At 51.9% G+C, this 25572-nt stretch overlaps 1 protein-coding gene across 2 annotated transcripts in view; it reads left to right on the top strand.

The window, feature by feature from the left end:
- The first annotated feature begins 466 nt into the window (after positions 1-466).
- RASA4B (RAS p21 protein activator 4B) overlaps positions 467-25572 on the top strand; it is a 51978-nt gene continuing 26872 nt past the window's right edge. Inside the window, exons 1-4 of one of the 2 annotated variants that reach the window (XM_037880591.2) lie at positions 467-669; positions 18649-18705; positions 20852-20965; positions 24066-24127. In XM_037880591.2, the coding sequence (XP_037736519.1) occupies positions 605-669; positions 18649-18705; positions 20852-20965; positions 24066-24127 (298 nt within the window). In that variant the 5' untranslated portion in view covers positions 467-604. The remainder of the gene's footprint in view (positions 670-18648; positions 18706-20851; positions 20966-24065; positions 24128-25572) is intronic. The other variant, XM_037880592.2, reaches the window with a different exon arrangement.

The following is a 25572-nucleotide window of genomic DNA, read 5'->3' as shown; positions in this document are numbered from 1 at the left end:
GCCATGTTAGCCTGTATCCGCAAAAAGAAAAGGAGTACTTGTGGCACCTTAGAGACTAACCAATTTATTTGAGCATAAGCTTTCGTGAGCTACAGTTCACTTCATGGGATGCATGAAGGAGGATTGGGAGTGCAGGCTGCCTGGGGGAGCCAAATTGTGCTCTTGCAAAAGCATCACATGGAGAAGCAGCTGCCTGGGGGAGCCAGATTGTGCCCTTGCAAAAGCATCACATGGCTGATTCACCGACATGACTCTCACCGGAGTCGCTCTTAGCCCAGGGGCGCGTTAACCAGCTCAGACAATCGGGTGTCACACTCCGCCGCCTCGCTTTAGAGCAACGCCCCAGAGGGGGCGCATTACCGAGCGCACCCCGAGCAAGCGGGCGGGTCACTCTCTCGCCAACAGCCAATCCGCGCTGGAGCTTCCCGCCGGACCACGCCCCCTCCCTCCCTCCCTCTTCTGATAGGCCAGCTTGCTGCCGGTGACGCAGCTCCCCACACATGGGTGAATGGAAGCGTGAGCCGCCCAGCTGGGCTCGGTCTCCTCTCCCAGTCCCCAGCGTCCTGCGGCCGGGCCAGGCTCGGGAGCCCGACCGGGACCTGCCATGGCCAAGCGGAGCTCGCTGTTCATACGGATCGTGGAAGGGAAGAACCTGCCAGCTAAGGACATGTAAGTAACAGCGCTTCTCCCCCCGGCCCCGTGTGTGTGTGTGTGAGAGAGAGAGAGATTCTCCCCCCGGCCCCGTGTGTGTGTGTGTGTGTGTGTGTGTGTGTGTGTGTGTGTGTGTGAGAGAGAGAGATTCTCCCCCCGGCCCCGTGTGTGTGTGTGTGTGTGAGAGAGAGAGAGATTCTCCCCCCGGCCCCGTGTGTGTGTGTGTGTGTGAGAGAGAGAGAGATTCTCCCCCCGGCCCCGTGTGTGTGTGTGTGTGTGTGTGAGAGAGAGAGATTCTCCCCCCGGCCCCGTGTGTGTGTGTGTGTGTGTGAGAGAGAGAGATTCTCCCCCCGGCCCCGTGTGTGTGTGTGTGTGTGTGAGAGAGAGAGAGATTCTCCCCCCGGCCCCGTGTGTGTGTGTGGTGGTGGTGGTGGTGGTGGTGCACAGGCATCGTGGGGATGATTTGCAGGGGGGCTGGCACAACTCGTAGAAGGGGGCTGCTGAGAACCATTGAGCCAACCTGTAAACCCTGGATATGATGGAAACCACTTCAAGCCAGGGAGTGCAGCGCCCCCCCCCCCCCCCCCCCACACACTAGTTCCAGCGCCTATGGGGGGGTTGTGTTGGTTCTAGTTTGCAGATTAGTGGTGGCCCATGAAACACAGGGAGGATAGAGATCGTTGTGAGGCAAGGAAAAAAAGATCTCCCCGCCCCACAGGACTGGCACGTTCAACCCCAAACAGCAAGCATGTCCAAAGTATTATCCCTTCCCTCCCCCACCGCCAATTATCCACATGACTGTCACCCCCAGCCTTCCCCCCCCCCCCCCCCCACTTGCAGGCCTGTCCATAGAGTGATTGCTCCTGCCCCATGCATGTACGTTCCCAGGGTTATTGCTACTCCGATACAACCCCATTGTAGGCAGGCTTTGAGGGATCTCCTCCACACCCCTCACTCCCAGTGTAGTTCTTGCATGTGAACCCTCACGCCCCTCCCCAGTGCGGGGATGTTCCCTCAACACAACCCTCCATGCCTTACAGGGTTAGTCTCCCAACACACCCACTCATGCTTCCTTCGCAAGTGAGGTCTAGGGTTATTCCCGAACACACGCACCCTCTCCCGATGTAGACATGCTTTAGGAGTTACTTCCCAATATATGCCATGTGCCTTTCCGATGCATGCATGGTTTTTTAGGATTATCAGCCAATACACATGTACTTCTCAGAGTATGCCGGTTCTAGCTCTGGAAAGTAGGTACAATGCAGTGTCCCAGCACCTGCCTATTCTTCACGTTGCTTCTCTTTTACAGACACTGGACTGTAACCAAAAGAGGTTGATTTATTTATTTACTTCCTGATTTATTCTTTCTTTCCATCCTGTGTGGCCCTTTCTTGGGGAAGAGAAGTGGCTACATGTTGCTTTTTTCTGGGCAGGAGGAAGCAGCTACAGGAGTGATGGAAAAGGGTTAGTAAATGAAATAGTCAAGATTTTGCTGCTTACCATATGGAGGCATTTGTAACCAGGTTCCCAGTGTAAATCCTGAATCGCTCCGCTCAGCTAGGACAGCCATCTCCGGAGGCTGTCAGTGTTAAGGAATCAGCCTTCGGGTTGGTGGGACTGAAGGGCTGCCAAAAAAAAAATAAAAAAATCCTAACAATCGTCATGGAAAAAGAATAGACATAAATAAGGAAAGAAATGTGACTTTTGAGTGTTTTACAGGCCTGATTCTGAAACGAGGTTTACGTCAGTGTAATAATGCCACACTCCTGATTTGCCTGCGTGTGAATGAGAGGAGAATTAGACATTACAGAAAACTGAGAGTGAAATAACATTTTTAAAAATGCGTTGCCCATAGACTGCGTTTGCAGGGAACAGGGACTGCACAAGCTCTGATTTCACCAGCATGGCTGTGTGGTCTAGTGGGTAGGGCATTTGCTGGAGAAACAAGAGACCTGGGTTCCATTCCCAGCTCTATCATGGGACTGTTGGGTGACCCTGCACAAGTTACTTCCCCTCGGTAAAACGAGGTTAATTATCTTTATCTGCTTATGTTAAAGTGCCTCGAGATCTGGGGCTGAAAAACCCTGGATTAGGGATCGTTGTTCTTCCGTCTTTAATTTGGCCAGCCAAACACTGCTCAGGTTTATACTCCACAGAGCCGTCCACGCAGCCCCTAAAGTGGGTGGTGAGGCTGCACAGGGGAGGTGGAGGAGCCTGGATAGCCTAGTGATGGGGCCATGTCAGTACCTTGGGTAGACACCATGGTGTAAGCGAGAGCTAATCCAGGAGGAACCCTGCTGAAGTCAATGGACCTTACTTACCCCTGGGTGAGATCAGAATCTGGCCCAACCTGCTTTAACTTGGAGGGAGGCAAAAGATGCGTCATGGGATGGGTGGCCAGACTGATCCGAGTCTGTTTCGCTCCAGTGTGTCCTGCAGCAGTGCGTTCTCCTTGCGACTCCAGTGCTCTGGGCTCCAAAGCCCAGGATCCCAACTCTTCACCTTGGATCGGATCATGGTTCCCGATGCTTTCGGTGACATTACTGGGTTTAGGGTTTTGTGTTTTGGTTTTTTTTTAATTGCTCTTCTGATTAAATCCATTGACTCCATGCATCAGATCCTCAGCCGGCGTAAACCATCATAGGGTCACGGAGCGATGCTGCTTTATACCTGCCCAGGATCTCGCCCATTATAGTTGTGGATGTCTGTGAGTGGTGCACCTGCTCTGCTTATGTAAATCTGGAGTAACTCCATTTGTTCCAGCTGAGTTACTTTGGATTTACAGCAGGATTTGGCTCTGATCCTTGCTCCCAGCTTTCACTCGATGGGCCATATCTTCAGCTGGCCTAAATCAGCACAGACGCCACTGACAAGTCCTGGGGACGGTGCTGACTTGTGCCTGCTGAAGATCTGGCCCCACACCTGTAACAGACCTGTAAACAGACCCAAAGCCCCAGCTGCATGTACAAACCTGCAGCTCCAGGGTGACTGATCTGCAAGGTTGCTGATTGCCACAGCTGAGCCTGAGGTGTCCAATTCGGCCCACAGGGCACCCTGACATTTTAGGCAGCCTATTCATTAATATATTAATGGGTTTGCCTTCTCAGATACCTGGAATGAAATTCACTCCCCAGGCAGCAGGGAGAGAGCCGTGCCTTGGCTTGTCTCCAGCTCTGGGTTGGCTTCTCTGGCCCTCTTTGTGTTTGTCTTCGGTCTGTGTTAGTCAGGGCTTTGAGGAGCCACTGATGGGGCCATGAATCCCAAGGGTTCAAGGCCCTGGACCGCTCCTTGGGGAGTCTGAGCTAGTGACGTCCTGTATCAGTGGAAATAGATGGGAAAGAAGCTCTGAACTTTGCCACTTCTCCTGGATTTGCCTTTCAGTGACCCTGGGGTTGTTCTGCCCAGCCTGTAATCACTTCTGAGGTGGTAAAAAGTCTTAGGGCCTGATTTTTCCCTTCCTTTCTACCAGCTTTACCCCAGTGTAACTCCACCAAATTCAATGGATTTACTGCAGATTGACACCAGCGTAAATATGAGGTGATTCAGGCCCTGTAGGGATAAATCCTGCTCTGGGTGACACCGTTGTAAATCCAGGATAACTCTGTTTCAATCAATGGATCATTCTGTATTTACGCCAGAGTAGCCAAGGGCAGAATTTGGCCTACAATATGTAGCTCAGGATGGATCCAGTGCAGGGATGGCTTATGGAAACTCAGCCATAAGTGCACCTGATTCGCCTCTGACACCGCCATACCACCAGAGACGTGAGCTATTTACCCTGTACGAAGCGGGTGTGAGATATGAATCAGACCCAGTCAGTGCATGGATCCAGCTTCTGCAGGAATCTGAACAAACCCAAGTACCTCCTGTTCAAGAGATGATTAAGTGTGGCCCCAAATTTTAGCCTCATCTTTAACAATGGGAAAAAGTCCTGTTCAAGCACAAATCTCCCCTGGCAGTGTTTGCAGCCTAGACTTGGCTGCATTGAGAACTTGAAACTGACTAAACCAGGGGAAACAGACTTCTTTGATTTCTCTCCTCTACCCCAGCCATGGTCTGAGCCAAGGGAGAGAGTGGTATTTTTGTTTTTTGTTTGTTTGTGTTTTTTTTGCGCAGAATGCCATGAACAGTATCAAGTGAGCTGGGTTTTGGACACTCCCTTTTAATAATCTAAAGTCATGTTAGGAACATGGGGATAGAAATGGGTTTCTGTATGTGTAATATGTTTATATGGAAATCACCACCACATGCTGTCCTGTGTACCAGGCATGTCATCAGTGCAACATCAGCTCAGTTTACATCCAGGTTTCCAAACACCACCCCTATCTTTGGGTGCTTCGCTTGAATCTCCTTCTGTGGGCCCTGTTAAAAATCCACAACTCCTGTTGACTTTGCTGTTTGGCGTGTATCTGGCAACTGAAATAAGGTTTTTTTCCAAGGAGGGCTGGTCCAGGGCCTGGTGGTGGGTGGACCATTCTGGGAAGAGTGACTCCACTTGCCAGCTGGCAAGGGCTGGGCTCCTGGCTGGCTGCCTTACAGGGATTGGGTTTCTTACCTTCATCAGTTTCTGGGTGCTTACCAGAAAGGCACCTCTCAAGAAGCTATTTCTAGACTGCCTGTAATAACTTGCTGCGTCCGTGCGAATGGTTCCTCCCACCCCTGGGGAAATGTTAAGCGTCCTTCTCCCAAGCAGTCAAGCTGCCGATTGTTTATTGTTTAATTGTGGGTGATTCAGTGGCATTTGATAGTGGGGGACTCCTAGCAACCAGAAATAGCGCGGACAGGTGTTGTGTGAGCTCCCCCCCCCCCCCCCCTTCAGTTCAGTTCTGTTGTGAGCTGCAATGACCCCTTTGTTAACCTAATGCTGGGCCCCTCCCCACAATGCACCTCAGTCTTGACTTGCAGCATGTCTCTTCCAGTTCAGTACAGGTTCCCTACTATCATCAGCTGGGATGTGGACTGTCACTCCTACTGGTTGGAGTAGGAGCCAAAGTCGGGAATCCAGTCACCAAAGCCAAGGGGTCGGGGACTTGGGGCCAGAGTCAGGAATGCAGTAACCAGGGCCAAAGGATCAGAGCTGGACTCGGGAACCAAAGCCAGGGGATAGAGATGGAGTCAGGAAGCCAGTAGGCAAGCAGGACTGGCAGGAAAGGAGCAAGGCAGGATGGGGGCTGGAGCAAAGCAAGGAGAAGGGCAGGCAGAGCAGAGATCTGCTGCGGGCAGGTGTGGTGAAAAGTACAACAGCTCTGGCTAAACAGCAGGCTTGCTGGCTTCCTCGGCCAGTCAGGCAGAGTGGTCGTCAGACTCCACTGCGCTCACAGGCGGCCCGGTGATCGGCCAAGTGCAGCTGCAAGGCCTCACGCCTGACACCCTGCACGGCTCTGCCAGTGACCCACGGTCCTGGCTGGCTGCATCTCCTGCTTTCCTAGGCTGTATCGTGCCTGGGGTATCTCCCCTGCAGCCACTGGAACTGCACCAGGGACTGATTTGTTGGGTTTGCGTTGGGGACGAATGGGGACCACGTTGAGCCACCGTACGTATTTCGCTTCCGACCAGCTCCTTGGTTTGGAACCTCTGGCAAGGAATGGCCATTGCACTAACCCAGCGTGCTAACTCCTGTAGGCTGGTGGCTTTGACCCTGACCCCTCCCACTCCCCGTTCTGGGGACCTCAATGGAAGGTCGTGCACGGAGCATTCAGCGGCACAGCAAAAGCGTCCAAAATGGAACAGGCTCGTGCCAGCTGGGCAGTTTAAATAGTTCCTAGCTAGCCCTGGTACGGCCACAGATTTACAAGGAGGTCAGAGCAGCAGGGCGTGGGGAGAGGGATGTGACTAATTCTTAGGCATCTCCAAGCAGTTCATTCCTAGGGGATTAGGGGCCCCCTGGAAGCTTCACCTGGAGCATTAGTTGAATTCCTGTGGCCGTTTTGTTGATTGTGATATTCCACCACTTTGCCTTCCTGCTGTACCTGCTCCTTGTTCCTGGCGGAGGATGGGACATGAATGCAGGCTGCAAGTCACTTCACCTTTATAGATCGTGCTTGTACATCTGATCCAGAGAGGTGGAATATCCCTGCTGAATCCCAAGGAGATGGCCTCTGCAGGAGGGGTCATGGGTTATTTCTATGGACAGATGTCCTAGCAGGGTCATCCTGATGCCTTCAGGTACAGTTTTGCCTAAAGTTTTTACCCTCTGCTTAGCTAGCACAAATGTAAACACCAATATTGGAGTCTCATCTCCAATATTGCAAAGGCCGTTTCTGTCTGCTGGAGTTACCCAAGCTACTGGAATACAGTCATAGCCCTTGGAGCTCGCTGCACCTTCTGGCTGAAGGTCTCGGAGTGCTTTACAAACATGAATGTGCTAAGTCTCACCATCTCCTGAGGAGGCAGATATCCCCACCCTCGTAGAGATGGGGAAACTGAGGCACAGAGTTCAGGAATGAATTGCACAAGGCTATGGAGCAAGTAGCAGAGCTGAGAAAGGAACCCAGGTCTTCTGTCTCTGGTGTACTTGCCCCTAGACAATGCTGCCTCTTACCCTTCCTGCTGAGGACCCATGACTCTTAAATGATCTCACCCTCCACGGACACCAGAGACCATCTGTGTATGTCCTTCAGCATGTGACTCAAGACACCTTGGCTGGGCTTTCCAAAAGAGGAGTTAGGTGCCCAACTCCCTTAGGCCCCATTGAAAATCCCAGAGATTAGATTAGTTTTTAGACTGCTGTTGTCAGTGTGCAGTTGCGCTGTGGGGTGAGAGGCGGTGCAGGGTATGTGCATGTGGGTGGATCTTGTGGCTATTTCTGTTTCTGTCTCTATCCCAGCTTAAATATCTGTCTGTCAGACAAGGCTTGCAAAACGGGGGCGGGGGGGGATGGTTGTCTAGAAAGTGAAAAACCCAAGTTTTACTTGCCTATCTTCATGGAGAAGGTGGGCAAGCAGATTCTATGTCTTGGCTAGTACATTTTAATGATGATTTTGCCAAGTTGAATTAGTTTCTGTCCGTCTTCATGTGCAAGGAACTGTGTGAGAGCTCTTAGTTACTACTTTTTGATTTATTTAACTTTCACTTTTTTTCTTTTGTGTGTGGATTTTTTTGTTCAAAAGTCTAGATCTTGTCTCCACCCCTATCTTTCCGGAAGGCACTGGCTATGTGTATGTACGCTAGGGGGAACGGTGTCTTTTTGCTACATGTTAATTGACACGTTATAAAATCTCAGTGTAGACAGGGCAAGTTGTAGTTTTAACTTAGGTTAACAGGCTGAAACAAACCCTGTTAACATGACAACTTGCGCTCTCTCCACTAGGATTTGGTAAGTACTGGCTAAGGCATTCAAAAGACTCCTTTTTCCTTGTGTAGACATGCTCCAAGTGAAGACATGGGAGTCCCTGGGGTACACTGTAACAGGCCGGTCTACCTCTTTCCAGGCCAGGATGCCTGGGACCAATCAGTCCTGTTCACTTAACCCTGTCCCGCTACCCCTGTGCAAGGTGTGGGACTTGGAGGGAGGAGGAAGGAGTTTCTGGGGAAAGGCTGCCAGAATTCCCTGGGGGATGGTGGACATGCAGGCTAGAGCAGCTGAGGAGAAAAGCTGAGGGGGGGAAGTCTCCTGTGATTAGCCCTGAGGAGCGAGGGCCCAGCGGTTGAGGGCTAGCTGGGGAGGACAGAAGTGAGGCTTCTCAGCAAGGAGGCAAGAAGCTGAGAGCTAGGAACTGGCTGAGGACTCTGGCCTGCCCATGGCCCTTGAGAGGAGGGTAGACTTGACCCCATGGCTGAGTAGACTAGAGCCCAGACTCCGGCTGTCAGTCAGTGGGACAGCAGGCTGCAGCCCTTCTGCTGGCTCCTCCACAGCTTTCTAGTGAGGTTCTGGCTGCATTTCCCGCCCCATCGCCTCAGATTTGCACATGCTACCCATGGCCCCCACAAAGTCGCAAAACCTCCCCATCCAACTTCCTCCTCCTGCTGTTCTTGTGGACTGCTCTCTTGGCCAGTGTGAGGAGGAAGTTGGATGGGAGGCTTCCTCTGTGGCTATGGATTCTGCTTCTGGTTCCTCATATCAGGCAGAGTCTGGCTGGGCAGGCAGTGTCCACTGGCTCCTTGGACTCCTATGAGGAACTGTGCGGGCTGTGTGGGGTTCTCTGCTCGGTGAGCCCCTCTGGATCCCTTGACCCACACTCCTGTTCCTGTTTTCTTGTGATTTATTTATTTATTTTTTATTTGGTCCCACGGCCGTAACCATTGGCCAGCTGGGCTTTGTGGTTCCTCCCCATCGGTTGAAGAGGATGGGTCTAAGCCCACCCATCCAAGGACCCACAGTAAGTAGACTGGGACAGGCCTTTGCTGCTGGGAGCCACCTGTAAGCGAGGGGGCTGAAGGCTGAGCCCTATGGGGCTGGAGACTCTAGTTTGGATATTGCTTGAGGACTTGGACTAAGGGACGCTGTATCCCCAGACTGTCTGGCCAAGCCACTTTAAAGCATTCAACTTGCCTCTATGGCCAAAGTAGGCCAAAGCTCATCATGGGATAACTGAGGAGGAAACGCTGTGATGCCAGGTCTCACCAGGCGGGGGCACCCCGGGATGGTGGGTTTTGTAACGTGTCTCCCCTGCAAGCAAAGGTACGACTGCAGTCCCGGAAGGCCTCTCCATGTTTGCTAAAACAGGGAAGACCAGATTTGACATTGCCAAGGTAAAAAACACCTAGAAAGCCCCCTTTAGGCCTTCTACATCCATCACAAAGAGAGGGCAGAGCTTCAGTTTCATGTCCCTTGGCAGGTCCTGACTCCTGCTTCTGCTCTCTTTAACCTTGCTTTTAGTTCTGTTTTCTTGGTAAGTCTGGGGCCTTATAAAGAAAACATGATGCTATTATTCTTCAGGACTGCTCCTTTGTCCTGTTAAGTAGCCATCCTCCTGGCAGTCAGGAAAACACCAGCATCCTTCGAGTTAATGGTGAGAAAACCATCAATGCAAAAGCAGCCACTGCCACCTTTTTAGTGGTGCTTTGATTTCCAGCCTCAGCCAGAAGTCCTGGGTCATTTAGCTTTGGCAATGATTAACAAACCTCCGAGAACGGGAAGTTTCCAGCACCGCAAGCTATGCACACCACTCAACCTTGGCATTTCATTATAAAACTGTCAGCCTCCCCTGAGGATCTATGGCTTCCCATAAACAATGGGACATTAAAGCCTGCTGGAAAGAATCATAGCACCTCTTGTGCTGCCTTGTTCTGCTGCAGCCTTTTTAAAGGATTGCTCTACTCCGTTCAGATGAAATGCCTGTTGAACCAGGATCTTTCTAACGTGCTTATATGGCCCCTACACCGACGGAAGGGTTTTTTCCATTTCTGTAGGTAAGCCGCCTCTCCTTGCAGTGGTAGCTAAGGGTTAACGTGACGTAGGTACCCTGTTGTTCATGCCAGCACTGTCCATGCAGGGCAGTTAGAGTGCACCTCTTTGGTGCTCTCTGCAATTCATACCTCCGAACTTCACGCTGTGACACAGTGTAGACAGAGCCTGGGTCAAGAGGAGACTTTTCCGTCAACTTAACCACATCTACACTGGGGGTTAGGTTGGAATTTTTCACACCCTAAGCACCGTAGCGTAAGGCCATGACTTGCCTAAGGTTACACAGGGAGTTGAACCCAGGTCTCTGGCTAGCACCATGACCACTGACCCATCCTTCCTCTCCTCCGTTCTCTGGAGCAGTGAGCCGAATGGTTCCCAGGACTGTCGGATTCATTAGTTGTTGGTGCTGGCCGAGAAATGTTGGAAAAGTTGGAAAATGCCATTGGGCTGAAATCAGAATGAGCATGTTGATCTTGACACAACTTTCAATGGAAAAAATTTCAAAATGGTGTGCCAATGAAATGGAGGCTTTGATTTCCGTGTTCTTGTTTCGGCTTTGATATTAATATATTATTTAATATTTTAATTATATTTATTATTTTAATTGTTTCACAGCTGTTGAAAGAAAACGTTTGATAAGGTTGTTTCCAAGTAGAAAATCTTCAGAATTTGTTTTTGTGCCCCCCCCCCCCCCCCCCCCCCCAAAAAAAAAAAGGACTTTTTATACCAATTCAAGACAGGAGTGGTAGAAATGCCCTAAAGGGAGGCGGGAGGGTCTGAGGGTGCCCAAACCATGGCCCCACCCTTGCGGTGCCCTGAGGCCCCACCCTCACACCACCCCTTTCCCCAAAACCCTGCCTCTGCACTGCTTCTTTCCCCTGGGGCCTTGTCTCCCGCTCACCCCTCTCCCCCTGTTGCTTGCCCTTACAGCCGGTAAAAAGTGGAAAGACCATAGTCCTCCTGTTCTGGTGCCCCTGATTCAAGATGAAAACACAATTTGAAAGGTTGGAATTTCCTGTGGGGATGGAAATCCCATTTTCTGGTCACCTCTACTAATTGCGCTGGATGTATCGGAGATTGTCTGAGTTGGTTCATTACTTTTAGGGAAGAAGCAGGTGCCTATTGCATAGGCAGTGTAGTGTTTTGGGAGCAGGGTGTGGTGGTTAAAGCTTTGATCTGGGCATTGGGGGCTTCACGCTGTGAATTTGGCTTCGAGCAGCTCATCTGATCTGTGAAACGGGGTTAATATCACCTGCGTCGTAAGAGTGGGGGAGGAGCATTGTGAGGCTTCATTGGTACAGCTGTCACATGACAGTCATGTCTAATGTTAAGCAAGGAAACCGTTCGCAGAGACGTGGGCTAAGTGAAGCGGTCAGCTCATGCTAAACCACTGTGCGGTCAAGTGATTGCATGTCCCCAGTGCTGCGTTTGTACCAGTGCATCCTAGGACTTCCAAAGCACCAGCTACAGAATGGAGGTAGGTGAGCTAGGCCACCTACAACACCCCTGGCTTCTCAGTGGTGGGGGGAAACGTTGTAGATGGTGCCAGTCCCGACCTAAAGACTTTGCGTCAGGCATTGCAACTAGAATTTACCTACCAGCCCTTGTGAAGATACTGGGCTGTAGCGAGTGGATGTCAAGGCACTGCCCAGGCCTTGCAAAGCCTAGAGTGAGATGGTTGCAGAAGGTAACATGACCCGGTCATGCTCTGTCGTGGGACGGAGGGCAGGGCAGGCTGATCAGCTCAGTGCGCTGCGATTGGTCGGAATGGTCTGAAACGTTTATAAAGGGAGTAGATGCCGGGCGATGGCCGTTCACAAGGAAATCATTCCATCCAGGGCTCAGTTTGCAGTCCTCCAAACTCTCTGGGAGGTTCGTCATGTCCCTGGGCTCCTGAGATGGGACTGAGTCCATCTAAGCTGCCTGTAGTGTGTTTGGGTTTTTTTCCATGCTTGAGTAGAGCAGCTAGGCTAGAAATGCTGAAGACAGGAGGCAGCGTTTGGTCTGTGGGTTAGCTCCCGGGACTAAGGTCAGCAGTCCTGGGTTCTAGCCTTGGCTCTGCCACTGATGGATGGCAGGCAGCTTAATTTTATTATTTGTACTGCAGTAGCACCAGGATCCCATAGTGAAAGGCCTTGCACAAACACAAATCGCTTAACCACGCCATCTCAGACCTTAGTGTTTGGGGCCTATCACACTTATAAAACCCAGTGAAATGGGGTGATACTGACCTCTCTCCCAGCTGGGTTATGAGGCCTGGATGATGTATTTAAAGCACTTGGAGATCCTTGGATGGAGAAGGTACCATAGAAATGCAGCATATACCTACTGTGAGGTGGATTTAGAAACCTTTTGGGAGGTTTGTTTTAACCATGATCACTTGAGCTTCATTCCCCCAGAGGAATTGTCAATGGTGCAGGATCAAACTGGACACCATCAGATTAGGCCTGAATAAAGACTGGGACTGGTTGGGTCATTACAGAACCTAATTTTCCCCCTACTGAGACTCACACCTTCTTGTCAACTGTCTCATGGGCCACTCTCATTACCACTTCAAAAGCTTTATTTTCCTCCCTTGGTATCCTGCTGTCAATTGAATTGTCTCGTTAGACTGACCTCACACTTGGTAAGGCAACTCGCATCTTTTCATGTATTCATACTTGCTCCTTTATTTTCCACTCCATGCATCTGATGAAGTGGGTTCTAGCCCACAAAAGTGTGGCACCTTGAGACTAACATTTATTTGGGCATACAAGGACTCCTCGTTGTTTTTGTTGATCTAGGAACAGACACTTAGGTGATATAAATTGGTACAGCCCCATTGGCCTCCATAAAGCTACAATGGTTTACACCAGCTAGGAGCTGGTCCTTACTTTAGAAACTCCAGGTTAGATATTAACAATCTACAGACTAGTTTGCCCACATCTGACATTCCCTATATGTATTCCCTACGTACTTCATAGTTTGTCTAAGGCAGGAAATGTTGTCAGCAGCAGCATATATTTAACAGAATTTGAGCCACTGATTTCATTTTGTATAAAAACATCTTCTGTATTTTCCACAGTATGCATCTGATGAAGTGAGCTGTAGCTCACGAAAGCTTGTGCTCAAATAAATTGGTGAGTCTCTAAGGTCCCACAAGTCCTCCTTTTCTTTTTGCGAATACAGACTAACACGGCTGTAACTCTGAAACCTGATTTCATTTTAAAACCTGTCCTGACTGCAGTTCCAGCTCATTGAAATGCTGGGAGAAACGTGTTCTTAGCAACCTGAAATTACTTCCAGCAAAACACACTCATTTAAATTATCAGCTCCCCGTAAAATGAAATTGTTAATGTGTTGGCAAATAATAACACAGAATGTAAGTGAGGCAGGAGCAGAGAAAATGGAGCAGGTAACAGGACAAAAAGAAGCGCTCTTTAAAATAAATAAGGTCAGTTATTTATCTGTGAGGCCAGCTTTGGGAAGAATATGGGCATTGCCAGACTGGTCCATCTAGTCCAGTAACCTGTCTCTGACATTGGCCAGCACCAGATGCTTCAGAGGAAGGTGTAAGGAAGAGGTCCACAGTAGCGGATGTGGGAAAATCCATCCCCGTGATAGGTCTTGTCTTGGTCTAATAGAGATCTTCAGAATTATTGTTTTTACTTATGCATAATGTATTCTCCATACTAATAGTCAATCCCTTTCTGAATCTTGTGACAGTCTAGGCCTCAATGATTTCATGTGGCAGTGAGTTCCACAGTTTAATCATTTCATTATCACTTTTTTGGGTTTCCTACCTTTAGATTTCATTGGGTGCTCTCATGTTATGAGGCTGAGAGAACAGAAATTCCTGATCTATTTTTCTCTAGCCCATTCCTGTTGGAGAAGAGAGGAAAAGAAACAGTTCAGTTAAGTCTTTTGTCCTCTCTACCCCTTTCCCCTGAAGATCCCAAAGCACTTTACAAACATTAAGGGGTCAGTTTTCAAACCTGGGTGCCCAAATTTATGCATCTAAACCCATATTTTGCCACCTAGATACTAGTTTGGGGCCCATGAGTGGTTTCTAAAGTGGCACGTAGGTACCCAAGCCACAGGTGCCTCCGTACCGATTTAGCTGCTGCGACTTCAGGCAAGGCATTGACAATTGAGCCCTGCTGAGTTCAGCCCGCCGCCCCCTGTGAGATGGGCATGAAGCACCGAACGTGCTAAACAGACGTGGAAAGGAAACCACAGTAAGACTAAAGCCATGTCTACCCATCGCTGCTCTAGGACCAAGCCCAGCTCAGTGGCACGGGCGCGAGTGATGGCGTAGATAGCTCTCTCCCTTTAGCTCCATCATACGAGACTCAAAATGGCTGCCAGAACCGGCAAGGTGTCTGCCTTTGGGCTTCCACCATGGCTACTGCCAGACCAGTCCCGCTGAACTGATGTGAGTTCCCGTAGCGCTCTGACTACTAGTCTCCCCCCCCCGCCCCACCACACACATTCCTCCTCCACTTCTCCCCCCCCTCCCCAAACGGCAGCTCTTGCTATTCTGGGGAGTAGGTTTGTGGCAGACAGCACCTGAGAGCAGAAAACTGAAGCCAACATAAAAGCAGAGGCCCCAGCCCTGCCTGCGGTTTTGCAGCCATGCAACGAATGTTTGTTTTAGTCTATCAGCCGCTTAACGCTCCTTGGCAGAATTAACCTTTCCGCTGGCCGGGGGCATTGTTGCTCCGGCTGCAAATCATTAAGACAGTTTTGCAGAATGCCGTCTTTGGGTCCCGCCATCCCCTTTCCTTCCTTTGATTGGAAAGCTTCATCGAAACAGCGAATGTGCAGAAGAGGCTGCATTTGCCACTGGCCTATTTAATTTACCACTGGCCTGCTTTACACCTGCTCCAGGCCGCAAGCCAGCATAGCAGTGCTGCGTAGCAGTGGGAGGGGATTTCCTCGGCCATTGTGTCTCCTCGCCCCACCTCCCCTCAAAGCAGGACCTGACTCTGACCTCTAGCCTCCCTTTGGGTGTCCATGTCCAGCACACGTGGACACATGGTTCTTTCCACCCGGTTTCTCCCTGCCCAGACCCCGTGATAGGCCTGATCCAAAGCCCGTTAAAGTCAATGAGCTTTGGGTCAGGCCCACAGCAAGTGCCTCTTCTATCTGGTGACCATCACCGTGGTATCTGGGCACCTGCACTGGTTTCCCCCAAACTCTTCCCCTCCTTGGCTATGCTACACCCTTATGGGAATCTCTTCCGCATGGCAGTGATGGTGGGAGCGGTGTGGCACCAGCCTCTCTGCCACCTTGTCTAGATCTGCTCCCCTCTCCAGTTGGTCAGCGGAGAGGCAGCCTGCAGGAGAGTCTAGTGTGGTGGGGGGAGGGCAGGGGGGAAATGTAGCTGCCTGGTGGAGGCCAGAAGGAGGTGCTATTGTGCTTGCAACACAAGGGTGCCCTTTGAGAAGATGGGTAGCAGCGGGGCCCTAACGTACTCCACACCCACTCGGTGGGGACCACAGATGCTGTGCAGGAGGATTGCACGTCCCCAGAGCTCACAGAGTAGGATCGATTCCGGATGAAATATAACAGCCTGGAATAGCTACTCCACCTCTCCTGGGTCCTCAGGGCCTTGCCTGAGTGGTGGCTCCCTTTGTTTTAACAGCAAGTAACATTGGGGATCCCCTTCTCCCTGGAGAGCTGCCAAGGCAGACCCCCCTCGCCAGAGCTGCTGAAAGGAGAAGTAAAGGTCTCTGTCGCTAGCAGGTAGCACTGCGTTTCCCTGGCCGCAGGAGCTTGGCGTAGCCATGGTCTGGTTAGCGTTGCCTTCCCTGGGGTGCCGCGAAGAGCTGTCGGCCCTGGTTACCCTGAGACTAGAATCTGCATCCGCACCTCTTTAAAGAGCCCTGTTTTGAACACTGTCCCCTGGCAGCACCAACGCCCTTTGCAATTCCAGGCCGGACGGAGTCTGAGTTGTGCTGGGAAACCTAGACGACTGTGTCTTGAGATCACCAAGGCTGAACTGAATTCTACTTAACCCAGAGCTGGGAGGAATCCAGCGTTAGCCCATGGATCTGCAGCGCGTCACCAAAGACCCCATTGGGCAGGGTTTGCATAAGGCCATCTGAGGGCTTTGCCACAGAGCAGGCTGGATTCAGAATCTGCCTGGAATTCCCCATGTGGTTCTAGGCCAGCAGGGAAGTCTTCCAGAATAACTTCTGGATATGCTTGTGCAATGAAACCCCACCAGTCCTGGGCCAAATACAGCTTGGATGAGATCCCCAGCTCCATTGATCAGAGGGGCCCATGCAGCTGTCAAATGGGAGTGACTTTCATTCAGTCCTGATCTGGGCCATCTGTGAGCCAGCAGCCAAGGCATGAAAGGTCTCCTCTCCTCTTCTGCTTCCTCTGAGCTAGGCAGCCTTTGTTTGTGGGCTGGTATGTTCATGTCATGTCCTTTTCCTGATGAAGAGCATCTAGTTCTAAGCAAATTGTTTTGACCTGGAGATCTGGAGCACAGTTGTGCTAAGGACCTGCCAGAAATCTCTACCCTCGAAGCCACAGAGCTAGAGAAGCACTATTAGAGCTTGGCGGGCTATTTTCCCCGCCTCCGTGCTGATATGTTGAGTGGGAATTCTGGCCATGATGCAAACCTTGGAGGGCACTGACCAGTGGATCCTAACCTTGCTGGTTTTCTGGCAGCTGCTCTCGCTGGTCAGTGCTCTCCTTTTTCCCTTTGTGTTCTGTGCTTTAAAGACCTTGAGTCCGCATGCCAGAAGGATCTAATCTATTCCTTGACCTAGAAGTTGCTGTCAGGCCAGCACCACCTAACTCCAGAAGTTTGGGTTGTCAGGTCCGCACCAGAGTGCCTCCCTGGCTGGGAATTAACCCCCCAAACCACTGGGTGGCCCACTGGGACTTCCTTCTTCGGGACATAAGGTGGTCCCTCCTCCAGGACATGCACAAAGCCCCCTAAAGCCCATCCCTGGGGAGCTAGGGGAGTTTCTGTGGCCGTTAGGAATGTGTTGAGAGTAGCTGGATGGGCTACATCCCCATGTTACAGGACCCATATAGCAGTCTGATAGCGCTGGTTATGATGAGGGGTAGTGCTGGGCCTCCTGGAGTTAGTTCTCAGGACACCTGAGTTGAATGTTGGAACAAGATAAAGTCAAGGAAATATCCTAGATCTTAACCTCCCTGTGCAGTTTGCCCAGTGGGGGAAGGAGAGGAAGGACCCGGTGGATGTCATTCTCTGAGCCCCCCAGAACTTGGCGGACCGGGGCTAGGTCCAACTGGGCTGGAGTTGGCTCTGTCTCCTTTTTGCTGCCTTGTTGCTTGCTGCAGGAAGCAGCTGCATCTCTGGTAGCCCTGAGTCACTCTGGCCATCCGGTTGCAAACAGCCAGTGCCTGATGGGGGAAGTTGGACACACTCAGCTCCAGTGATAGAGAGGGGGGTTTTCCTCCCCTGTTTTGGAAAAAAGAGAACTTCTTGGCAGCCAGAAGGACTGAGAGATTCCCAGCCAGGCACCTCTCTGTTTACAAGGAAGCCAGTGTCTGAGATTTATTTCCTTAGCGCTTGGTGCCTGACCATCCCCCAGCCTGGATCCGTTCTTATTTATGTTCAGTCCAGACGCTGTCTTGTGACAGTTCTTGCGTAGATGTCTAAGGCCACAATGTCCCTTTGGACCAGGTAGTCTGACCTACACAGGCCAGAGTTCTTCACCTAGTACCTTGTGTTTGACTAAAGCCTCCAGAATGGCACCAGCCTTGATTTGGAGAATCCACCACTTACTTCCCTGGGCTTACAGGACTCTGGTTCATTTTATTTCCTAGTGAAATTAGGGTGCCAACAATTGGTGCCTAGCTGACATGCTTGCTCCATTTGGGTCTCCGAGAAATAGCCTGTCTGACCTGCTCCGATTAGTTTGTTTATTTGCATCGCAGTAGGACCTAGATCCCCCTGCTAAAATCAGGTCTAGAAGAGCTGTTCTGGAGCTGGGAAGGGTGGGTACAGCAGGGAAGGCAGTAAATGGATTTTACCTCCCGCTGTCCCAAAAAAGAGCTGATCCTTGCTGTGTGATTGTATCGGCCCAGTACTGCCAACTGTGTGCATTCAAAAACCATGAGTCAGGCCTCGAAAAAGTCACAAGATTGGCTTAAAAACCATGAGATTAAAAAACCCCACAGAAACCAACCAACAGTCTCATCCCCTGACACAACATGCCTCTGGAAGCCTGCTGCTAGCGCTCTAAGGGTACGTCTACACTGCAAAATATACCACCCAGCAGTGAATCTCGGAGCTCGGGTCTACAGGCTAACGCTTCAGTGCTAAAGACAGGCAGGTAGATGATCCTGCATGGGCTGGAGCTTGGGCTCTGAGGCATTCCCCCTCCCTTACCCTGCCAGGTTTCAGAGCCCAAACTCCAGCCCGAGGGGAAATGTCTACACCAACCTTTTAAAAGAAGCCGTAGCATGAGTCCAAGTCTGTAGACCTGGACTCTGAGACGTGCTGCCATGGTGTTATTTTGCAGGACAGCAGTACCCTTAGACAAGTGGACCGTGACTTGCATAGGAGGGAAAGGCCATTGGGACTGAAGAATGAAAGTTGGGTGCCTTCTTTCCCTTGTAGCAACTGTGGTTAGAAATTTCCTGGTCTGTGCTAACAAGGACATTTTGTGTTTGTTTTGCAGCACGGGCAGCAGTGACCCTTACTGCATCGTGAAAATCGACAATGAGGCTATCATCAGGTAACTGACCCATCCGCTTGGGCACTCTAGTGCTCGTCTGTGTGGTCTTGCGCTCTCTCTCTGTGCAGACTTTATCCTCAGTTGGTGTAAATCAGCTTAGCTCTTCTGACTTCGATGAAGCTAGGCCAATTTACACCGCTAAGGATCTGGGGTCCTGGTTTGGCTTTTTTTTGTTGTGTTTTTTCCCTTGAAGTGCTCCCTGGAGCAAACTCTTATTTCTTCTGCATCTCTAGCATGTGTGTTCCAGGTGATCATCCTGTATGTTCCGAAACGTGAAAAACCAGCGCGGGACTAATCCCAAGCTCCGGGCAGCTTGGCGCAGTTTAGAACATTTGCCATATATAAAAAAAAGTTTGCCGTGGTTTGAGGATGTTAGGAGCCAGAGATCAGAGAGACGTTTCCTTTCCATGCGAAATGCCCGTCGGGGATGTTATGAATTTTTCCTCCTTCTGATTAGAGATTAATATCATGTTGATTTTGGAACAGCTTGTAGAACTGTCAACTGCCCTGCCCCCACCCTTTTTAAAAGTTGTAAATTTTAATTTGATTTTTCAACCCGTCCCCTCCCCAAGCTGGCTCTGTAAACAAGAAGGAGCTATCAGAAAAGCTATTTCCCGTCTCCTGTTTTGTCTCCTATCCTCTCCAGCAATGGCTGCTTTTTTTAATTCTCCTGTGCTCGGAGCAGAGCGGACATGAACATGAGGTTTTGTTTCCCAGTGTCTCAGGATCCACGGCAAGCCAGCGCGAAAGGCTGAAATGTGCTTTTCAAGTATGGTCGCTAACTGGTGATCGAATGCTAGTGTAGACTGGACAGGTTTAACGCATGCTAGCTGGTTGAACTTAACTCTGTCTTGGCTCCCCCCTGGGATCCGACCAGCTAACCCGTATTAGAGCTACAGCTTACCCTGTCCGCACGAGGAGTTTAGTATGTGTTAGCTATCACATTTTTAAAAGGCACTTTTACTAGTGTAGACAGGAGGACTCAGGAGGCTGCTGTTAATAGGCAAGCACAAATCCTTTTGCTATGAGGTCGCTGATCTGAATCCCCAGCCCCAGGTTAGTAGTGACTGAAAGCTGTTGGCATCGGAGCGTGGTTTAGGACAGGAAGTGAGACAGACCACCTCTCCTGGTGGTTCTCAAATTTTTCCATACTGTGATCACAATAGAGAAGCTTCAGGATCCTCCCCCCACACTTCCTGCCCGCAAGCTCATCTAACTATAAAGAAAGAGCAGCTCGGCATACGCTACTAAAACCTGATTTTGATCCCCAGGTTGAGAGCCCTTAGTGTATCCAAATGAAAGTTCGGGGGGAACGGAGGGAGAATGGAGTCTGGCTAGGACACACTACTATGGAGAAGTGCCCTGGGTCCCTGAGGCTATGTCTACACTGCAGTATAAGCCCAGGGTTCGAACACAGGCTCAAGTCTAACCCCCTTCCATCTACACACAAATCGTACTAACCCAGGACTCAGACCCAGGACCCCTCGAGGGTGGAGGGGCTGAACCTGAATCAAGCCGGGACCCAGATTTCAAGCCCTGTTGTTTTGCAGTGTAGATGCAGCCCCACTGGACTCATGCTCTGGGAGTTCACCAAAAGTATCCCATGGGCCAACTTTCTTTCTGTCCTCTGGACAGTCAAGTTTTCCCACACTGCACCATGAACAGAGAGCTGGATTGGCCACCTTTTGGGGAGGGCACTAGGAAGTCTGGGAGATGGGTGGCTGGACTCAGGCCCGCATAATGCAGTGTAGACGCTGGAGTGCCAGGTTGGGACCCAGGTTCGACAGTTCCTAACCTGAGGTTACAACTGAGTGTAGACACTCAAACCTCAGGTTAACAAACTTGGTCTGCTAACTCGAGTTCTCCTAACCCTGGGCTGACACTGCAGTGTAGACAGACCCTCAATGACCATGAATGGTTAGGAGAGCTTGGTAGAACACCTCACCTGGGGCTTGGTTGCATGGGGAAGCTAATATCTTGCCGTCCCTATACAAGCACTTGGACACGACTGCAATGTCTATGGCAGAAAACCTCCGGTAGGTGTATAGATAAGATATGTATCAATGAGGAGCGGATGGCTGTTTGGGACACAGGTACCCACGCTCCTGGTAATGACTTGTGGTTAAAGGGACCCTCTTCCCTCCAGGACAGCCACGGTCTGGAAGACGCTATCCCCATTCTGGGGGGAGGAATACGAGGTCCATCTGCCACCCACCTTCCACTGCATCGCCTTCTATGTGATGGATGAAGATGCACTCAGGTATGGTGTAGACGTCTCTGCAGCTCTTCTCATCACTCCCACCAGTGCAGCTCCTCTGGCTTCAGAGGAGTTTGCCCAGGGTGAGATTTTAGCCTTGGGCTATATCCATGGCAGATCTCTGACACTAGTATTGTTGTTTATTTGTAGGATGGTAGCAGCAGGAGGCCCCCACTGTGCTAGACCCTGTACTTACCACCCCTGCCCTAAATAGCTTACACTCCAAACAGACAAGGCCAAAGAAGTGCTATTACCCCTTCATTAACAGATGGGAAACTGAGGCACAGAGCAATCAAGTGACTTGCCCAAGGTCACACAGGGACTCAGTGACCGATCAGGTCATTGAACCCCCGCCAGGTATTTGCAGTGCCTTAGCCACAAGACCAGCTTCAACTGCAAGGGACTAGGGAAGAGAAATGACCGATCTGTGTTTGACTTGGTGGGTTCTGCTGACCCACTGACCCCCTCTGCAAAGGATGGGTGGAAAAGATGCAAATAAAATTGAAGCCAGGAGAGGCTGACTCCAGAACAAGGGCTGCTCCTGAAAGGAAACTCCCCTGAGTCATTTGCAAACTCAGCTGGCATGGGCAGCCACAGCAGGGAAGCGCATGAGTGCCCAGAGGAGATGCAGGCTGGGCTCGCTGCAGTGGTGCCCGGATCTGGGAGAGATGGGCAGTCCTGAATGGCGAAGCATGTAAAACAGGGCAGTTCCACAGCAGCGATATCGGGGCTGGACTAAGAACTACCAGCTGCCTCGGGGCCAGACCCTCATCTCGTTGACCTCAGTGGAGGGAACACGCATCAGGGCTGTCCCACAAATTGAGGGACTTCTTGTGAACCCTCTGCTTTCAGCTGCCTAGGAATGAAAACATCCCTACTCTAGCAGGGTCAGTAGGAATTTGAGGCCTTCCCTGTCTTGGGCACAAGGTGCTTCCTACGCTCCTTAGCCAGAGAGGGGCATGGAATGCGTCTGGCTCTCCTCCTGCCGGCTGTGAAGGAGGTGAGGGGTTTTCCCTCAGCCGAAGAGGTGCCCGATGCCTCCTGCTGGCAACGCAAATGGAGACCCAGCCACGTGGGAAGGTCTCTGCCTCCCCTGGAGATCAGTCAGTTCAGCTGCTCGCTTAGCTGCCTGCAGAGCGTTTCAAATAATCCTGGTCAGCTGGAGAGGGGCTGAACAACCGCCTAGCCTGGAGGGGCTGGAACAATGGGCTGGGGTCACTGCAGGGTTCTCTCTCCCTGAATGTCAGGAGGACAGAGGGCCAAACCCCCTGCAAGCTGCACACGGGTAATTGAGGGCACAGATGCTGGTCCAGCGTCAGATGCCAAGGGCTGGCTGTTCAGCGTGGCAATGGGAGCACTGGTTAACACATGGGAGAGGAAACTCCAGATGAGCAGTTACCCCACAGTCATGGAAGCGGAAATCCGTTGTCAGCTTGATGCACAAGAGTGAGCAAGCAAGTGGGAATGGAAGAGGACAAGCCATTCAAACCTAGAGGGTGCAGATTTGGACTGTCAGCCCAGTGGGGCCTGCCTTTGTATGTGAACACCCATGGAATTTGCTAAGTGTATGTAACTCTTTTTGTGGGAATTTTATTTCTCACAACAAATGATTCAGGGCGAGAATGGCACCTCGCACCTGCCCGCAACCCTATGATAACAAACCAGCTGGCCTGATCTAATTATTCTGCAATACCAGAGCAGTGCGCAAAGTCCACCATTCCCATGCAACCCTCCCATAATAAACCAGGGGGTGTGGCCTGGCCTCGTCAGCCGCCCTGCAATACCAAACCAATGCGTGAGCCCCAGCACTCCTGAGCACCCCTACGGTAACACAACGGTGTGTGCAGTGCCAGCAGCCACACAGTAGCAAACCCAGCTTGTGCAGCACTCTCGCTCCCCGGTGACCCTACAATAACACACGCATTGTGCACGCAGCACAGGGGAAGAATAATTTCGACAGGCTGCCACGTTTCCAATTAGTGGCCTCTCTCAAGCAGCTTGTTGGAAGCCTCTGGCAGGATTGAGGGAGGCGGAGGGCTCCGGCGGATAGAACGCTGGACCGGGTCTCTGCTCTGTCACTGGGTGCCCTTGGGCAGGTCTTGTCCCCTCTCAGTGCCTCAGTTTCCCCATCCCCGCAGCAGTGCTGCTGCCATCTTGCCAGCCTCTAGTCACTGCTGTGGCGCAGTGCTGGTGCGTGCACCATCGGGGTTTTGGGGAGCGGTGGAGCCCCAGCACACCGAGCATCGCAAGCAGATATGGGTCAGGAAGCTTAGTCAAGCTAACCTGGCAAGGACTGCTCCTCCGCCCACGCCAGGAGCCGGGAAGCAGCAAGAAGCAGGGCTTTGTAAACAGGAAGGCGGGGGGCGGGGGGGGGCAGCACTTGCCCAGGTGACAGGCTGGGCTGATTGCCCAGCAGCGTCTCTCTGAAACTGATCCCAAGAGGCTAAGGGGGGCTCCCAGGGAGCCGCAGAGTTCCCACATCTCTCTGGAGCGGGCTCTTTAAGGGGGAAATGGCACTGCGCATTAATGAGCCAAGGAGGCTGCACCCTGAGGAGGCTGGTAAGGGAGGCGGCCTGGCCTGGCGGAGCACAGTGCTGGGACTCGGGAGACCCAGGTTCTGTTCCCAGCTCTGCTGTTGGGTGACCTTGGCCAAGTCACGTCCCTTCTCTGTGCCTCAGTTTCCCCACCTGTGCAATGGTGGTAATGCTACTGACCTGCTCTGTAAAGCTTTGAGAACTGCTGGGAAAGTGCTTTTGGGAACTAGGTTGGCTGGGATGAACGGGGCTTGGGTTTTCGGCCAAAGCAGGGATATAGCCCCAATTCAGGACTGCGTGTAAGTACGTGTTTGTGTCCTATTGAAGTCACTGGGACTTAATCACCGGCTTAGTTACTGCCCTAACTGGGACTGTGGGTTGGGGTGGGTTATGTCAAAATCTTGTCCGTGTCTGAACCAGAAAGCGAGCTAGCTCCACTCGTGAACTGGAACCATGGGGTCAGGCTCCGACCTGGGGATTTGAATTGGATGTCTGCCGGGGTTTGGCATGTCGAGGTTTTACATTGGCTCGGCCCCTGCACTGCGAGGTGCTTTGTTTTGTTTCCCCAGCCGTGATGATGTTATCGGGAAAGTCTGTGTCACACGGGACGTGCTGACTGAGCATCCGAAGGGTAAGGCCGATTCTCACTCCAGCTGAGTCGGTTTCTATGTATAGCTGTGCATGCCGCCAGACACGAATCAGCACGGTCCCTTTCCCTGGGGGCACCGAGCTGACACTGGGAAGCAGCTTAGAGAGCCGCTTCAGGGGGGTTGCACTGGTGGAAATGAAAGCAAGGCTTGACCCCACAGCTGATAGCAGTCGTGAGCCAGCCAGAATTTCTCTTGCGGCTTCTCCCCTGCCGTTTACACAGCCCCGTCAAAAGCGACCGCCTTGCTTGATTGCATCTAAGGGTAGAATTGCACCCTCAAGCACTACTGCCCTGCTACTGCGCCGGGCACTGTGCAGACCCCCCGTGCATGATGCCTCGGGAAACTTGGGTATGGCAAATGCAATGGCATTTGATTTGGGGTTTGGGCTGTCATTCGTTGCAGTCCCCCTGTGAATCCATGCAGTCTGTGTCCTAGCGTAGTCTCCAAGCCATGTGCTGCCATGTTCGGTGACTAATGAGCGCTGCATGCAAGCCCTCTGTCTGCAAGATGTTGCCCCAGATCAGTGCAGCCTGGGTCCCAATGCGCCATCTCCCTGCAACACACTAGCATTGTGTTTTTGTTGGTGAGTGTAATCTCTGTCCCCTGCTGTGCCTTTGCTGGGACTCTGAGAGGACGCGCTAAGGCAGAGTTGGGCAAACTACGGGCCACATCCGGCCCGCGGGACTGTCCTGCCCAGCCCCTGGGCTCCTGGCCCCGGCCCCATCCCTGCTGTCCCCCCTGCCCCGCAGCCTCAGATACCGCCACAGCTCTGGTCCTCCACTCCTGCCAGGCAGTGTGGCTGGCTCTGGCAGGGGGCGGGGCTGCGAGCTCCTACTGGGCATGGTAAGAGGGTGGGTGGGGGGGTTGGGTAAGGGGCAGGGGATCCCAGGGGGCAGTCAGGGGAGGTTCTGGGGCGGGGCAGTCAGGGGACTGGGAACAGAGGGGTTGGATGGGGGGGTTCCCAGGGGGCAAGGGTGTGGATAGGGATCAGGGCAGTCAGGGGGCAGGGGTGGGGGGGTTGGATGGGTCTGGGGTTCTGAGGGGGGTAGTCAGGGGGCAGGAAGTGGGAGGGGGAGGATAGGGGGTGGGGGCCAGGCTGTTTGGGGAGGCACAGTCTACCCTGCCCTCCATATGGTTTTGCAGCCCCGATGTGGCCCTCGGGCCAAAAAGTTTGCCCACCCCTGCGCTAAGGGCTAGTTTGCAGCACAGGAGCGTAGCTGCTCATTCCAGCAGGCTCCCATCGCTCCCTCTGTGCAGAGAGCGCCCCCCGTTCTGAGCTCTGCCGAGCTGCAAGTTGCCAGGGCCCCGGGGTGATGGGCCAGCCCTCCCTGCAAACTGGAGCCATCCCGTACTCCTGGCGATTCGGCCCGTGTTCTAGCTAGTGGCTGGATTGAAGGGGTGAACTAGCTGCAAACTAGTTAAGAGG

This window comes from Chelonia mydas, chromosome 17 (genome assembly GCF_015237465.2).
Source record: "Chelonia mydas isolate rCheMyd1 chromosome 17, rCheMyd1.pri.v2, whole genome shotgun sequence".
Classification (NCBI taxonomy): Eukaryota; Metazoa; Chordata; order Testudines; family Cheloniidae; genus Chelonia; species Chelonia mydas.
Note: the sequence above shows the minus strand (reverse complement) of the source record. Positions and strands in the feature narration are given on the sequence as shown.